Source organism: Branchiostoma lanceolatum, chromosome 4 (assembly GCF_035083965.1).
Source record: "Branchiostoma lanceolatum isolate klBraLanc5 chromosome 4, klBraLanc5.hap2, whole genome shotgun sequence".
NCBI lineage: Eukaryota > Metazoa > Chordata > Leptocardii > Amphioxiformes > Branchiostomatidae > Branchiostoma > Branchiostoma lanceolatum.
Genome location: NC_089725.1, coordinates 1,296,187 through 1,314,555, shown reverse-complemented (window position 1 = coordinate 1,314,555; position 18,369 = coordinate 1,296,187). Strand labels below are relative to the sequence as shown.

Here is an 18,369-nt window from a genome sequence, read left to right as displayed (position 1 = left end):
TTCTCAGCTGCCCTTCCGCTGGTCAGGCCCCTAGACTAGAGCGGAGGAGGCCCAATCAGCCTCTGACAGCATGAGCTTGTGTAACACAGACTAGTTTTCATCCTACCTTTGGTTTGTCGGCCAGTCTGGAGCGCAGCAGGAAGGTGTGAAGGTCGCCATGCTTCATGAAGGGCAAAACCACCATGGCTTTAACTGGCAGGAATCTAGTCTCCGGGGGTTCCATAATCAAACCTGGAAAGATAATGAGAATGAATATTAATGCTCACATTTTTCCTTGACTAGCTACAGTATGAACTAGCTACAGTATGACTGGTGACATGGTCAAGAGAGTAGAGTGTTTGCCTTGCATTTGCATGAACACTTAGGACAAATGATGTTGGACAAGGCGATTTGGAGTGATGTATGTACTTATTTAGTCCCGGCCGATGGCCGATAGATGATGATGATGATGATGATGCATTTGGTAGGTCTAGCCATATCAAAGACTTTAAATAATATTTTCTCTGCTTATAGCACTCAGCATTTGGGAGAGAGTATGGTAGTTGCTGAAAGCGACCATGGTCCCCGACCCTCAAGATGAGGATGGGACTAGGTGAGGTGAGGTGATGGTAGTTGAACACACACCACTACCAGTGGACTAGCCCCCTGTTTTAGTGGTTGCACAAAGTTGTGAGGCCCAATGGCTATTGAAATGGATATGGGCGCTACCCTATGCACAACATTTTGTATCTAATGTGGGAAGGACTTTAAGTTAACTTAACTACAAATTTAAAGCACTTGAAGGCACTGTCTTGAGCAATATGAAAAAAAAAGCAATATCTCAAATCAATGATTCACCTTTACTAAAAATGTTCTAGATCAAGCAAAATCATATGCCTTTGTAATAACAATAAAATAATAATAAAATATACAAGAAACATTATCCTACCAATGAGACTCATGATGTTGGGATGATGAAAATCCTTCATCCTCAGCGCCTCGGTGACGAAGGACTCCACATCCTGCTTGCTGCTCCTACCTGGGGGTACATGGACAATGTCAGCAGTTTATAGAATAGACCAATCCTGACTGTCCATCATAATTAGCAGATAAACCATAGAAAGAGTTGTTCTATTTGTATGTTTTTATTTTGGATTTCTATGTCAGAAGCAAAGCTATGGGGTCTGTACATTACTACAAATAAGCCATTTCACAGTTTCAACTGTGTATGGATAAGGTAAAAGGTGAAGGCCCTTACAGTTCTTGTCCAGACCATGTTTGATATCATGTTTTGATGTGTCTTGTTTGCATCTTCATCTTAAACATATTACTCGCAATGCATCACAATCATGAGCAGTTTAAACTATGAACCAGCTTATACACAATGTCATGGACATAGTTTTACATACACTATGTTTCAATACAATAAAGATACAAAATAAAACAGAGAACTTTGGTAACATGACCAGTAATTCTAGCTTGAGTAACTGACAATGTCTTATAAATTTGTAGCTGCACTCCTTACTTTTAGTTTTAAGGGTAAAGAAGTTGGCATGACTTACTCTTCATTGTCTTGACAGCCACAGTCATATACCTGTTGCCCTCCAGTCTGAGTTTAGCTTCTGTCACACACCCAAACTCACCTGTAAAAATCACAGGTGAAACTTTTTATTTTTAGGGTAAAGCCTTGATATATGTTTCATCTAACACTAACGCATTTTCTAAAAAGTTTGTATCTCACATCAATGATAGGCAGTGACTTGTAACACCAAGAACAAACTTGCATGGTAAAATTTTCAAGTATGCCTAAGTTCATCAGTTTAGACCCATGTAGTGCCTAGTCCCATATAGGTCAGCAAGTTTGCTGTTTCAGTAGCAAAGTATATTTTTACAGGGAGGGGTATAGAATTCGAAGTTCACCACTTCTAGCCCTTTCTCTTTAACGTGCTCGAGGCACCTCCTCAAACATGGGACCCCCATTTTATGTCCCTTCCAAAAGACCGGTACAGCCCCACCCGTGATGTCCTGCCCGAGTTTGAACTATAGGGACTCCCAGTTACCAACAAATTGTATCTAGGAGGCTGCTACCAGTTGAGCTATATAGATCTAGAGACATCCCTTGGTTACAAGTGTAGAATATGTGAAAACATGGTATACACAGCATCCAGACAGAACATACAATGTAGGACAGCAGGAATCCCAGTGCATCATAAGACTTACAAGCGTTATGATGTCCCAAGGAAATGCTTGGATGGAGAGAAGAGAAGACAAGTAGCACTTTCAAAATACACCTGGAGACATATTTTGACAGTTTATGACAGTTATGACAGTATGCCTATTCCTATCAGCAATAATTTGTGTGGGTTTCTGAGATGAACCTCTTGCAACTGTAGCATTTAAAAAAATCTTCCTTTAAAAAAATTGTAGAGAGTGTCTTTGATCTGTAACCTGTGAATTTTCCCTGAAACTAAATATGTCAACATCATCACTAGAAAGCGATGTACCCCGGTACATTGTTGACCAATCAATGCAAATATACAGTAGTCCAATCCTGACTGTCTATCACAATTAGCAGTTCAACCAATGATAGCATGGCAATTATTAACTTGACCAATGATAACAGCAAGTGGGTTAAACCAATCATTTCTTATGAAAACTCACCTTCTCCAACAACCTTCCCCACTTCTAACCTTTCCCTGTTGAGCAGCACACTCACGACACTCTCTGTCATATTAGGGGATAGACGGAACGATTGAACTGCACACAAAAAAGACACACAAAAAAAGGGTAAGTAAGTACATGTATAGTGTAAATCCTCAAATCTTCCCGGTCATTCTATTTTCATGGTTTTGGGATGACCTCTCCGTGATTATGTGTTTCCTATGTATTACAACTGTACGACAGATTTGTTTCAACATCACAAATTACTCCTTTCCCCTTCTAACACGAAATTAAGTCCCAGAGAAAATTGATTTACAAAAAAAATGAAGACCTTTATTGTACATTTTTGCCCCACAGATCACATGTTGACAATCATATACATATTCATGTGCATATAAATGTCTGTGTAGTATGGACTAGTACTTTTGGCTTCCAATCTCCCTTCTTGGTAATTGTTTGAATGTAGGAGGCTGTATGATTAGTAAGAGTTAGTTTTTTGAAGAATGTGAGGAATACAAATTTCTCTTTACGTTTAATACTCATAAAAAATGTGCTCTAAGACTTGTAAACGTGCGACATTTCTAACTCTCCATCACTTGAGAACAAATCTACAGAAGAGCTACAATGGACATAAAAGAAACTTGAAGATAAAATCAGGAGACACACCTTCAGCTGCAAGCTTCTTGGAGAAACTCTTGGCTGCCTTGGACTTGATGGGTGTAGTATGTTGCATCATAGGAACAGTACTGGCTGTCTCTGGATCTCTTCATGGACGAATAACGACAAATAGATACTGTTTACATAGACACTGAGTCAAAGAGAATAACACACATATATTTTGTACTCATGACAACCAACGAAAGGGTATGTCACCCCATAAAGGGCGGTACAACCCTATCGTTGTGAAAGCAAGTGGACTGATGATGATGATTTTGTACCCATGTATGGCAATTTGCATGGGGGGGGGGGTCTATCAACACTCTACTCCTAATTCTGAAAGGCAGCGTATTATGTTGAATTTGTCAGGCTTGCTTTAGTAGTCGGGCCGGAACCTCGGGGGATACGGAATACCCCACGTTGTATTCTATATACATGTTTATATATCATATTATCATTCTATTTCTCACAACTAACCTCTTGCCGGCCTTGGCACGCCTTTTCCTGTGACACTTGCAGCAGGCGTAGGTCATCACGACCATGGTGAGAATCAGTCCTGTTATGGACCCTCCAATCACCAGATCCATCTTCTTCACACTCCACTGGTTCCCACTGGCCATGTCGTTAGAGGGGACTGTGTCTGCGACAGAAACAACATTCAATGTAGCACTGCAGAAGTCTCAAGATTTTCAGCACTACAAAACTGATAAAAGATTATAAGCTAACATACCATTAAACTACATCATTTTTAATGCAATGTTTGACTATTGCACAATGATAATAGTGTATTGAAGGAGAGAGATTACTACATTGGAAACAAGAAAAAACTTTTAATCAATTGATAACATTACCATGAAAAAACTACAATGATAAAATGATCATGCTCTTATTGAAGTACAAAACATCCATGAACATGCTGCGCAGGCTGAATCTTCATTTCTGTCTGCACAATTATATACTGTAAATGCATTCAAGGTTGCGGTGGTTTAATGTTCAGGTTTTTACAGACCTCTTCACCGCAAACTTAAAACCACCTCAAAAATATTTATTAAATGTTCTGTCTTCTACGTATACATTTGTACCTACCTACCACCTTGTTTCAACCGCAAACTAAAAACCAAGTGAACTCAAACACATTTTTTCCCTACCTCTAAACTAAACCACAGCGAACTTAAATGCATTTACAGTAGTCCTTGTACACCATTCTGAAATCAAGTGTATGTCTCTTACCTTCTGCTGGATATCCAACTACAAATGAACCACCAGATCCTATAATCCACAAAAGGAAAACGGAATTAGCCTGCTACTAAATGGTCAGTATAATATGTGAAGATTGAAGACACTAGATCTCCCAGTTACAATGACCACTGGCCATGGGCAGACATTACACTTCCTCAAAGCTAACCCAGGACCTTCCCTCATGCATTAAGAATGTCTCCGGTTTACTCACAGGAACATCACACTGACATAGGAAGTCATGAACAAACTGTTGCCTTAGCAACAATATGTATATGAGCCACGCCCTCCCTATAACAACAACACATCTTTACAGAAGTCCCAATTAAACAGTCACTGAAAGGTCAAACGTTCTCAACATAATCAAGTTAGAGTTAAGGACAGTTTGTTTTGTGGAATGTCATCACTGTTACACTATTAAAGTTGGCGTGATACTGTCAACAACCTTGGCGGACTTTTGTTTTCTTTACAGATAGAGATAGAGAACGTTCAGCGCAGAGCATGCCGGATCATTCTCGGCAGTAACTACACCCGGTACTCAGAAGCACGCTGCTACCTAGGCCTTCCCGCACTTCAGGAAAGACTTGAACAACTGATCCTGAAGTTTGGCCGTGGCCTATTTAAATCCAACACCTTCAGAGAGTGGCTTCCTTCGACGAGAGGAGAGACCAGTGGACGAACCACCAAGTCATGCCACAAGCTGAACACTATCTCCGCGAGAACGGACCGCTTTAGGAACACTGCCATTCCACATATTGTTAGACTTTTGAACTCTTAGACTTTTGAACTTTTAAGCTTGTTTCAAGGCTAAAGTCATGATCATTGTAAGTAAGATATATTTAATGTAAGATTTTATGAGAACGTTGTATATCTAAAAAAACGTAAAGTGTATATCCGTATGTGGATGCATGTGACCAAGCACGCTTTCTATTGTTTTCAACGTTTAACTGAGACTTGTTTTGATTGTGGCGGTATACTGTGTAAAACAAACCGCAATTCAGCCCCTGGCTGCTAGAGTTTTGTTGACAATAAAAACCATTTGATTGATTGATTGTTGATCGCCAGAATACAAAATGTATTACTAAATCTAAAAACCATTGAGACAAGCATATTTTTTGCTTCTATAGTAGCACATAGGTTCCTTGCTGTTTCAGAAGCAGGGTATATTTTTACAGGAGGGGTCAATTGCTAGTCCTTCCCATTTTACGTGCTCAAGGCACCTCCTTAAACATGCGACCCTCATTTCACGTCCCTTCCAAAAGACAAGTGTACCACCGACCGAGATGTCCTGCCCAGGATTAAACCAGGGTCTCCCAGTTAGCAACTACATTTTTTGTATCTGTATAGCCGGTATAACCGTCCTACGGACTAACACACCAGCCACAATGACTTAGGATTACACTTTGATGAAATTATAAAATGGAAATCATTGGGGATATTTTGGCACAGTTTTTTATTTTAATTGGAACCAGAAGCTCAACTGTGAGGCTGCTACCAGTTGAGCTATAGGACATCCCTATACATAATAGAAAGATGAAGAAAAAAAAGAACTTCATTGCGCGACAACTGTAATGGGTAACAATGTATGGCAATTTGTAGATACATAACAATCGACTATTTCTAATATTTAGCAATTTCAAAGAACTAATCTACAACATTTAATTTAATAACAATTGATCTAGTAATGTGCATACCAATGGCTGAAACAGTATACAATGCAATGGTGACGATGATAGTATTCTGTGTCAGGAATGTAAAACAATGTCTCATTTTTGCATAGAGTTGTATATGAATTGGCCTATATACGTAGATATATGAACAGGGCAGGACAATATCATAATCTTTGTCTTGGTATGAGCGTAAAGGAACAACACTAACCTGTACCATACAGCATGATGGGATTGCTCCTGACTCCATCCCCCACCTGAGTTAGGGCCCACACCTGCACGCTGTAGTTAGTGGTCGGGTCCAACCCCCTCAGGATGACAGAGTTCGACGACCTCACATCCTCCACCCTCTGTAACAATGTCAGATAAGTTCATAATTGATTGAAAACATAAAAAGGTCGTATTCAGGTCACCTGCTGGCGCCAAATGGCAGCCGCCCAGACCCTTGTGACAGTTCCACAAAGTGCAAGTGTGGAGCAAATATGTATCTGTTGTGTATTATGTGATTGTAAACCCTGCAGCAATTCAGCACTGGCTGCCATTGCACGGGTAATTTCTGACCAATAAACCATTATTATTATCATTATAATTTGCTTGGCAATGCAATTTTGACCTGTTGACTTTAATCAAAAAGTAACCTGCCTACATCAAGTACCTTATCTAGACTGTAAATGCATTTAAGTTTGCGACAATTCAATTTCTCTGTAGGGAGAAAATGGAATGTTAACGGACATTTTACTTCTCAGTTGAAACAATTAAGGTGGTAGGTGGGCAGAAGACAGAACAAGCATTTTTACGATGATTTTAAGTTTATACTTGAGAGGTTACCGTAGAAACCATTAACATTAAACCATGCAAACTTGAATGCAATTCAAGTATTTTGCAAGTCAACAGTAGTTGTTATTTTCAAAGGATTTGATAATCGTTCAAATATACGTTCCGTTCCTCATTGACAGGTGACAAGGCAAATTGCCTCACATCTATTCAAATCATATCTAAAAGCTATAATTCTAATTTTTCTTCTTTTAACTTAATGGTTGATTACTTGATTAATTTTTGTACAATATGACTGTTTGACATAGAATGCTAAAATTCCAAGGGGTGTAACGGTTTTTCTTCCAGTGCAGATCTTGACAAAATTATTCCAAGGTAAATAATCAAAATCTGTTTTGCCTGGCAAGCTCATGCACTCACTAGCCTCAAAATGGACACATTACAGCGCCAGTAGTTGGCATTCCAACGTGCCCGATAGGTCTTCCGTGATTTCGTCTGCCTATTTGAAGAGCTAACCCTGTATCAACACCACCAACCCAATCCAGACTGCACAAATATTTGTACAAAATGCAGGCCTCCATCAGATGGTGGACACTGATCAATGGGTGTCTAGGTAGGGATCATGCCATGTAGTTTCATCTACCAATCATTCAACAACTGGCGTTTTGGGAATCTCTGATATTTTGAGCCTCACTGTTCTATGGACATCTAATCTAAACATTAAAAAAGGACACGGCTGTCTCAGACCATTGTGACCAAACTTTACACAGTGCTTTGAAATCATTATCAAATACTGATGGCTCCTCATTTGACCAGACTTGAATTACGATGAAGTACCAAACTCTTAGGATTACACACTGATGAAATTATAAAATGGAAATCATTGGGGATATTTCTTGATAAGGCCACACCAATTTAATTTCTTGGTTAACAGATTTTTTTTAATTTTTAGCACAATAGCATCATTAAAACAGAAGGCTGGGTGAAAACTTGCACCTGACCCTGTTCACTTCCTGAAAATGTGTGCACCAAAGTACAAACTTTCTTCTGAGATTCTGTTTTCATGTTGATTTTCCAATCTAGCATTTTTTTTTAAATTCCATTAACCAAGAAATTAAATTGGTCTACAAAAAAATGTTGTGTTTCAGATACCCGACCGACACTTTCAAAAACCTACTGACCCTAGCCTTTTTGGTTGTTGACTGCTGGCAAGAGACATAAAATTTTCTATCTGACATCTGAGTAATAAAAACATTGTAGAAACATTTTCCAACATATTCTCCTCCTTTCTGTGGCAACAGAAAATTGTGCTTGAACAATGTATGTCTGTATACCGGGTAAATCAAATCATGATGTTGAAAATACAAGAGGTTGTATGTTCACTGTCTTGTTAAACTTTTTCTGTTTGATCCCATTGGCCGAAATCTAAAAAAAAGGAATACGAATAACTACCGACCCTAATTTTTTCAGGACCGTAATAGAAAACACAATATTAATTTTCCTAGGCCAAACATATCTGATTCATCTTTGATCATTAGAACCTAACCTTCAGCCTGCCAAGTTTGCCATTTGGCACCAAAATTGTATTGGCTATGAGGTTAGGTAGCAGGGAAAAAGTTTGTTTTTTTTCTATGCATTGATACCAAACAAGTTAAATACCAAACCGCCTTAAGCCCCCGTCACAAATAAGAAATTCAGCCCGACCGACGTGTTGGCGAGCTTTAAATGACATTGTGCATTTTCGGCTGAAGTACAGCTGACGTCCTGTCAATTACGCAGGCTTCAAACCGCCTTCAGGCACCGTCACAAATAAGAAATTCACGTCTGGTGATTTTTAGAAATAAAAGTTGATCCAAATACTGGCCTTTTACCAGGTTAGTCGATACAGACTTTGTCCATGTCCAAGATGGTACCATCTCATGGGGGATTTTTGGTTTTAAGTGTTTGACGGACGTCGCCCGAGATTTTCATTGGAAAATACGGCCGACGCTCAGGCGATTTTGAAATTGGGCGAGCTTCGGGCGATCTACAAAGTCAGCCGGCGCTCGCATGAATTGTGACGCCGGCTTAAAGAGGACAAATATCTCAACCCAATGCCTGACTGACTGAGTGCGAGTCCATTAGGGGAGTGTTAGATCTGACACCACAATGAGGATACACTGACCTCTCCGCCCGCAGCTGCATCAGTGAACCCCACCCTGTAGCCCTGTAAGATTCCATTCACGTCTGCGGTGGCCACGTGACTCCAGGACACCTCCATGTCAGCTCCAGAACCCGACGGCTGGATTTGGATCGAACCAGGAGCAGCACTGGGGACTGGAGTGGAGAAAACACCACAAGAGAACAATAATAGCCTTTCATATCGTCTTGTTATATATCTAATCTAATACTGTAAATGCAAAACTGTTGTGTTCGCGTTTGAAACAATAGTAGTGCTACAGTCACACAATGGAGCGGCAAAGAGTTCACCGCAAAAAAGTTCAACATAAAACCATCGCAAACATTTCTGCATTTACTGTAGTATGTAGGTCAATTTTTTTAATCAACATACTGTTCTGGAGTACTAGTATACATGTATATGCATAGCTAAATTCTTAGCTGCAATTCATGAATTAGATTTCAATTTGGTTCTTTAAAATTGTTAGACAGTAGATGTACATGTAACGTTGGGTAACCTAAATTCGGGATTTTTCCGATAATGGTTGACTGAAATCAATCTAGCAGAACAATAAAACATCCTTTTTTTCTATTATTCTGTCAGTATCATGTACTATCTTTGCACTAATCATATATATGGTAGATTTTGTCTCTAGTCGTGCTGACACCATAATATTTCAACTTGAAACTACCGTGCGCCGCACGCACAATTACGGTGCTGTCGGACAGGGGGGCACATTAATTCGGGAGAGAAGATTCGTCTTGAATATCTTACCGCTAATCACATTTTATACAGCAGCTATTCATTCCATCCTTGGCTTGAGGAGAGTGCTATGGATATAGACGTGTCCAAGTAAAAAAAAATACACGAAAAAACGGCCGTACCGCACACATCAGGCCAGTTCGGGAACAACCCGTGTGTTGAGTCGGTAGAACTTCACTCAAAGTCGGCCCATCGTCATCATCGGGCAACGTGTAACGTTACATTATTCATGGCAAGTTAGCTGGATGCCGTAGCAATGGTAATACTACTATGTCCATGTGTTCCTTGTTGTGTTAGGAGCAAACTTTGAGGAAAATATCTTCCTCAGTCCACTATCACACGCAGCATTTAGACAAAAAAAGTGTTCCTCACAAACCTTTGTCGTCTGCTTGACAACAGGATTCTGGTTAACAATATGGCGGCGGGAAAATACACGTGCCGTAGGTTGTAGCAACAGAGAGGAGTTTTGATGATTAATCACACTTAGAATCCAGTTGTAGGTTAGCAAAAGAGATTGTAATAAGTTGTCTTGTAAATAATTGTGTTTAGCAGGAAGCGGATGTGACATTTTTCTTATAAACCAGCCGACAACCATGTTGTGTACTTCTCCCACGAAGCCCTCAGACTGTTCCAATAAGGGACGGAGAGTTTTTGACCTCGTCGCCTTATAATCCATGCTTATCGAAGCTTTTCAGACAGTGTTCTGAATACGTAAGTCTGTCAGGTTTGCATTTCTAGCGGTATTACTTATGTTGCATCTAGCACATATCCCTAAATACCCCGTTTTCGAAAAATCCCGACTTTAAGTACCCCACGAATTTAGGTTACCCAACGTTAGCAATAGTTCAAATAAAGTTCTTCTTTGCTGTTCATGCAATATCAATGTGATAAGTTGGAAAATAAATGGTTCTAGATTAATTGACTTTATGAAATATGGAAAAGTTGGGCTATATTGTTCACCAAGTAATGCCAAACAACTATATAATATCAAAAAAATATGTAAGAACATTCTGTAACTTTGTGAATGTATTATTCATTAAGTTTATGTAATTCTTTCTTGTATCCTGATTTTACATGATTTTGTAGCCCTCCCCCCCTTGGAAAGCAGGTACTCAGTTAACTGATGAATAAATAAACATCAAAGTAATCTTGATCTTCATATCAACAGCAGTTCAAGCAATGGAAGAATTTGCTATTTCGAAGTCCAGCAACAGCTCCTAACAACAGAATGGTTTCTATAGTAAACCATTGTGCCATAGCACTGGAGTTGTGCCAACTTGGGTAACTGTTTGCCACTGAAGCTCCAGACCACTAGAAAAACTTGACCTTTGTCTTTTGAGGCTTGCAGGAGTCAACCAAGTTGAAATGTTACCATAAAGGGTGCAATTTCAATGCCTACAACAAATCATCCTTGGGAACGACAATAAGTAGACTTGAAATACAATGTGCAGCGAGCTATATTTCAAGAGTAAAACGTGACAGGATAACAGCCTGATTTCGACCATTAAAAGTAGCCAAACACACTTTTCAGCCTTTGGGGATTTCTATAGTTAGGGGCCACAGGGCGACTGGCTACGACACGGGAAAAATTATAGTAGCGTGCACCAGAGAAAAACTGAAAAACCGAAAGTCAATGCATGTGTTTGGGTTTAGGGTAGATTCTATAAGATATTCAAAAACAAAACAATTCTGTCTGCATATTGGCTCTTCACGCCCTTTTGAAACATTGCTCTGTGGAGGTCAATTGAACTGTAGCCCGGCTCACCCCGAGAGACAGTTGCATAAGAAGGCGCATTTATATATATAATTATACACGAACTGGAAAAACTTCACAATCTAAGTCATACAGTCCCAAAGCCGACATATTCCTATACCACACATCACACTTGGATGCCTCTCACATACGACTTTCTACCCAGTCTTCAAGACTTTTGGCGGTCCAAGTTAATGTATATATATATATGGCCTCCGTCGGTCAGTATTGACCATGGCAAAATCCAAATTTACAACAGCCTTACAGCATCGACTATCGCTAAACAGCCCTATACGAGAATGGCAGTCTCTGCCACATAAATCACATCTGTAAGCTGACTCAGTTCTGTTGCAAAGCTCTTTTCTGCGGATCCGCTTTTCTTCTGGGCTGTGCATCAGTCTGGCTTCTCCTAATTTGAGCTGTCTGGACAGTGTGCATCTCCACCTGGAACGGTCACTTGCAAGGTCCTGCCAGTGCTCCATATCAATATCTAGAGCCTAAGCTAAATGTACCAGCGTCATATACCCTAGGGGTCACGGATAAATACTGTATTCTGCTACCTTACGACTATGACCAAATGCTCTTACCTCCCTCCGCTGTTCTCCCAACAACATAGTCGCTCCAGCCAGACTGGCCGATGTCATTCTCCAGAGCAACATGGATGGTGTAAGATGTGTATGGCTTCAAGTTGTATATGACAACACTGTTAGGAGAGCTGGTTTCTACTTTTGTCCGGTTCCATTGCAAAGAACCATCGGGTCCCTTGTTACTGGTTTCTGCAAACTGAAATAAAATGACAGAGAGGCTGTTAAGCTGCTTCATTGATCTGTATCAAAAGGGAACTAAATTATACTAAAACAGACATCTCAAATATTTTACAAGAGTTCGTTGGACACAAACTTTTGTAAAGTGTTTGCAGTGTAGGCTAAGGTGTTTGATACCCTGTTTACTAGGAACAAAACATTTCATAGTGTTTCCATTTATGTCCAAGTATTTGTTTATCATAACACTAGACAGTAACCAAGACAGTCTACCAAGCTCAGGACCCTAACCTCTGCTTGGAGAGTGGCTCGCAGATAGCATAGGCTATCATTACTCAAACGACTGATGATGATTTGATGGGCTGTACCAGTACAATCAAGGTGGAGGTGTCCATCTATAATTCTCCCAAACCTTACTAAATTCTGCTTCCTGGCCCCCAAATCTTGTTCAGCTATAACATGAATTTTTACTTATTGATATTTTTACTGACAATAACAACAATGTAAGAGTTACCTCCACAATGGCATGAGTGACGGGTGAGTAGCCATCTTGGCTGAGGTACCATGACACCCTCAGACTGGTGGAGGTGGCATCAGACACTGCTAAACTACTTGGCACAGACGGAGCAACTAAACAAAGAAAACCACAATGTGATGAAACAGCATAAAATGGCCATCAGACACAAATACACAGTGATCTCAATATCTTGATATGTAGTATATGTTGTTCTCTAGATCTGGTGTAATTGGTCGCATTAATTCTACGCAGCACGTTATTTGTTACCCAGAATTTGTTGTTAAGCATTGCTGACAAATTCTTCATATCGCAAAGTCAACTGCCAGATTGCCCACATGTCACAATGGAACGTTTGATAGTGTTGCTGCTTAGAGCCAAGTCTTACCAATCTAGATACCTCTCTAACATAGTGCATATAGTAATGTGTATCTATTTCCCATTGAGCGTTGTCGTCTTCCTAAATTTACAATTAAACAGTGCGAGGTACATGTACACCCCCATGCTGACCCTCATACATTACAGGCATACTCCGAAGAATTCTATAACTATTTTGAATATACCATTGATGACAGAAGTATTACATGTTATATTTACCTATAATGTTGACAATTGAGAATTCAGAAGGAGTCCTTCCGTTTCTGTTTTCAGCAACACATCTGATCCTTGTCCTGGTCGTAACACCTGCATATATAGGGCCACACCCAAGATTTATTCACATACACCGGAATTCACTTCCTCACACTCACAATTAGAACAAAATTTTAGAAGCATACAATTCAGCAACAAAGGCAGAAAGATGAAATCACTAGACCCCTGTCCAGGGCTTTAATTATTTTCTGTCCAACTCATTGTTTGACATCCAATGTTTTAATTTTCGTCATTAAATCTGTCATTGTAAGCCTGTAAAAATGCATTTTCATCAATTTTCATGAAGTTCCAATTTCTGGGACGGACAGGGTGGCATTTTTTTCCCTCCCGACAAGGAAATTTCCGTCCTGGGACGGAAGGATGGGTCCTGGAGACAGCCCTGCCCGTCACACAGTCAACGAACTTTGGCCATATTCGTACAAATGTAGATACCCAGAAGGTCGCCGTATTTCTAAATCGTAAAATCAAGAGTCAAGATCAGGCATATTTTTTTTCCTGAAAATTTACCCAACATTGGCAGGGGCTCGGTGACCTGCGACCATCGGCTGACCTCTAGAAATAGTGCGACGACCGAGAGAACACCGGCGTATTACTGCCGGAAATGTCATTCAAAGCTCGCACACTTGTCTGGTCGATCGACTTTCCTACTGTGCAACATGAGTCTTTTGCAGACTTTTAGAAGCCCCCGGTTATTTGGAATGGGAAGACTGATTCACAATTTTCAACATGGACTCTTCCCCAGCATTAGAGAACCTGGCCCATGTTGAAAATTGGGAATCGGTGCTCCCTCCAAAAAATAAACGCCGGCACTACTAGAAGTCTGCAAAGGAGGTTATGGGTATCAAAATGACTATGACAGGGGAATCAAAATGGCTATGACAGAAACAAAATTTACCAGCAAAAGAATAAGTAGATGGAGAGGGAAGGGCAGCAGCAACAACCTCCCCATCCTTGTACCAGGCGATGCTGATTGGCTCCGGAGGACCCATAGCCTCACACTGGAGACTGAAGGGTGTGTTGGGGGTCACGTTCAGGGACCTCGGGTTGTTGACAATAGTCGGAGGACCTGAAACAGGAAGCATTGATAATGAATATGGAATTGAACTGTTGATTAGCATTTCATTAAATTACATTACATTACCTGTTCTCAGATTCACTTATCACTTATGACTACGTTATTCTATCATGGTTAATATGGCGACCGACAGAGGCCAAATGTATTCAATGTGATGTGATTAGTTATGAATTAGACATTGTTTTAATGGTTTCTATCATACAAAAATGTAGACTCAAGATCATTTGTAAACTTTTTAATGGATAAAGAATAATGGATATTGTGTGAAACTGCTACCAAACAACACAATTCAGAAGTCTTACATGTATGATGTATGTCTGCAAGCTGTTTCAATAAAGATTGAATTAGATTTGATTTGAAATTAATCTATTACTGATAATTTGTTCCTCCACTAAATAGGAAACATGGCTGCATACAGTCAAAGGCAAGTATCACTAAGAAGACAGTCTTACGTTCGCAAAATGTGCAATTGCATATTAACAATCAATACCAGAAATGTTGTTGTCATTGTGTGGAATAAAACAAGCCAGAGATGATGTAAAAAGATACACTTTCTGGCTTTACACTCTGATATAGATCAACAGATATCCTTTGCTTTGTTATATACTGTGGACTGTTATTGTTACACAACCAACAGGATGTAAATGCTTTGCTGGTTAGTTTCTAGAGAGATCTGGAAACCCGCCAACTTCCTTCACAATGCCTAGAAAGGATATCATGATCACTTGCCAGAATAAGTAATGTTTTATTCAGGAACTATTGGTTTCTTATAGTCAGCATTTGCAGCAAAAATACTGATAAAATCAAAGCAACAGCAGTGTGTGTGTGTCTGTGTATGTGTGTGTGTGCACATGAGTGTATGTGTGTGTGCGAGTGTGCGCGCGCGCGTGTGTGTGTGTGGTGTGTGTATGTATGTACTTGTATGTGTGTGTGTGTGTGTGTGTGAGTGTGAATGCGTGTCTGCGCACGCACATGTGTGTGTGTGTGTGTGACTGTGTGTGTTTGTGCATCTGTCTTTGTGTACGACTGTCAAAACATCTACTCAACTTGTACACAATGACTAATTAAGCTAATTTTAACCTTCTCCCTGCTGCCTAACCCCATAGGAAATAGAGAATTGGTAGCCAAATATCTACTTTAGTGTGCTAAAGGTTAAGGACTGTGTCTTACCAAAAACAACCAGTTGAGCTATCTCTGAGAAGATGACCGCATCCCTGTGCCACGCTTTACATCTGTAGAATCCTCTGTCTGCAATTGTTGTCTGGGAGAAACTGGGAGAACAATGCAAAAACATTACTGTAAATACATTTACTTTTGCAATGGTTAAATTTCATGGTAAAAGGGAAAAGGAAGTTTTTGCTGTGTTTGAACTTTGCCAATGAAACAACTTTATAGTACAGTAGAATGCAGTTACTACTGTAACAATACATATATTTGCAGTGTTATGATTTCGTGGTAAGACAGTAAGAGGTTCACTGTGAAAACCACAAAAACGAATCATTGCGAACATTGTAATATTTACAGTATCAGCTCTTAATTCTCTAATTTAAGAAAAGGTAGGTAGTCCCATAGCCTTTTTGATGTCGTTGTGCATAGGGGCAGTGGGTAGGTGGTATTGGAAGGCGGTGCCTGGCCACTTGTCCGCTAGTCTAAGCACTCTGCTATCATACATCACTCACTGCTAATGTACCTTGGGTTGAAACTAAAAAACACTGGCATAAATAATGCCACTGGTGGAAAACGTAAACATGCAAGCTGATAAGCTATCTTTACTGCATGACTTTTAATTTATTGTACTTACTCCAGACTGCTGAGTGTTAGCGCTGTGCCTGTGGTGTAGTTGGCAGTGTCGACCTCATAGTGGTCCCCAGGTGGTAATACCTCCCCATCCTTCAGCCAGGCTACCTGTGGGTGGACGGAACTGTCCCGTACTCCACACACGAAGGTGGCAGGGTTACCTGCCGTGATCTCTCTTCTCTGTGGGTGTGTCGTGAACTGTAGAGCTGATATGGTTTATTGGTCAGAAATTACCTGTGCAATGGCAGCCAGTGCTGAATTGCTGCAGGGTTTACAATCATATAATACAGAACACAGGGTTTGCAATCATATAATACAGAACAGATACATATTTGCTCCACACTTGCACTTTTGTGGCAAGGGTCTGGACGGCTGCCATTCGGCGCCAGCAGGTGACCTCAATACGACCTTCCCCAACCGAAGTCAGGTACCCATTCACACCTGAGTGGAGTGAGGAAAGTCGTGTAAAGTGCCTTTCCCAAGGGCACAACATCGGGCATATCGGGGTTTCGAACCCGGGACCTCTCGGTTCTGGGCGAAACACTCTACCGATTGCGCCCCACGATTCCACATGCATATGGCGTGTGATGAGGAAAAGAAGAAGAAGAAAATATTATGGTATCTGTAAATTTTCAAATGTGGTGGTTTAATGTTCGCGGTTTTGACCTCTACACTGCAAACTTAAAACCACCTAGAAAATGCTTGAACATGTCTTCTGCCCACCTATACCCCTTTGAGACCCTTTGACCTAATTCACACTGGGGGAATGTCTGGACGCACGACAACGACATGTACACGAAAAGAATCAGTGAAGGTATCAAGAAAGACTATGAACGTTGGCAATAAGGCCACCTTGTACTGTAATTCGTGACATTTTTCGCTGTGTCTTTGTTTGCTCACAGTTTTCGTGGTGACCGCTTCACCTCGGACTTAAAAATGATGTTTCCATTACTGTACAGTATGTAACTATGGTGCTACCGCAAACTTAAAACCACCAATACTCCTTTGTCTCGTTACCCCGAAATTAAATCACTGCAAACTTAAAAGTATTTACAGTAAATTACAACTAAAATCTCACATATTAAAGTGAGTTACCATCAATATAACAAAGTAATGATAACAGATTGTCTCAAAGCTAACCTTACGATACAAAATGACACAAAAGCTCACCTGTGCATTGTGATAGTACTGAAACTATCACAAAAGAATTCATAAATAATGCCATCGCCATGTGACGTCCTGTGTCCTTCTTCCTGGCGTTGTTGTCCCACAAAAACTACAATCATAACGTGTGTTTCAAAACAACAATTTTTTGTCACAAGATAGATCACACGAAATCCAAGGTGCAGTTCGACGCATACGGACTTGAACTTCAGCTGCCCTGTCTTGTGAACAGCTACCGGATACGTACTGAGAAACAAACCAACAGCCGTCCAGAGGAAAAACAAGACAGCGGCACTTGAAACCGTCTTGTTGGCAAACCCGTCTTAAAAAGAAGGAGTCGTGGAAACCGAAACTTCTCGTATGAACTGTCGGCAAAAAAAAGCGGCACTGTTACCGCCCACACCGCCGAAGTCTCTAGTTTTGGGCGTGGAGAAGTCCTTGGTAATTAGTTCTTCGCCGTTGTAGACCGGCTGATCAGCTAGAATTAAGTAGCGCCCCGGGGGACATACACGCAGGCCCTCGCCTCGCCTAGCCTGGTAGACAGACACGTAGAGCAAAAAGAACGGGCGATCAGACCGGCAAATTCAAAACCATCCTTCTCACATCATCAGAGAGAACCAGTATGAAACTCGTGCGGTTACACACAGCGAATTGCAGCGCTCTTCAAACATCAAAAGCGTCATAAACAAACAAAAAAGCACGTTCCTCCAAAGTTTGTTTACATTCTGCAGCTTGGCGCGAAATCCGTGACCTCTGACCT

General features: G+C 40.5%; 1 protein-coding gene across 1 annotated transcript in view; it reads right to left on the bottom strand.

Moving 5' to 3' along the window:
- LOC136432195 (tyrosine-protein kinase Mer-like) overlaps window positions 1-18,369 on the bottom strand; it is a 23,320-nt gene extending 4,951 nt beyond the window's left edge. The window contains exons 1-16 of the mRNA XM_066423237.1: window positions 17,616-18,369; window positions 16,450-16,651; window positions 15,819-15,919; window positions 14,469-14,639; window positions 13,520-13,606; window positions 12,923-13,038; window positions 12,235-12,430; window positions 9,139-9,290; window positions 6,412-6,550; window positions 4,528-4,566; window positions 3,775-3,937; window positions 3,307-3,404; window positions 2,641-2,736; window positions 1,542-1,622; window positions 929-1,018; window positions 107-231 (exon numbers count right to left, since the gene is read on the bottom strand). Coding sequence (XP_066279334.1) covers window positions 107-231; window positions 929-1,018; window positions 1,542-1,622; window positions 2,641-2,736; window positions 3,307-3,404; window positions 3,775-3,937; window positions 4,528-4,566; window positions 6,412-6,550; window positions 9,139-9,290; window positions 12,235-12,430; window positions 12,923-13,038; window positions 13,520-13,606; window positions 14,469-14,639; window positions 15,819-15,919; window positions 16,450-16,651; window positions 17,616-17,676 — 1,917 coding nt within the window. The 5' untranslated portion in view covers window positions 17,677-18,369. The remainder of the gene's footprint in view (window positions 1-106; window positions 232-928; window positions 1,019-1,541; window positions 1,623-2,640; window positions 2,737-3,306; window positions 3,405-3,774; window positions 3,938-4,527; window positions 4,567-6,411; window positions 6,551-9,138; window positions 9,291-12,234; window positions 12,431-12,922; window positions 13,039-13,519; window positions 13,607-14,468; window positions 14,640-15,818; window positions 15,920-16,449; window positions 16,652-17,615) is intronic.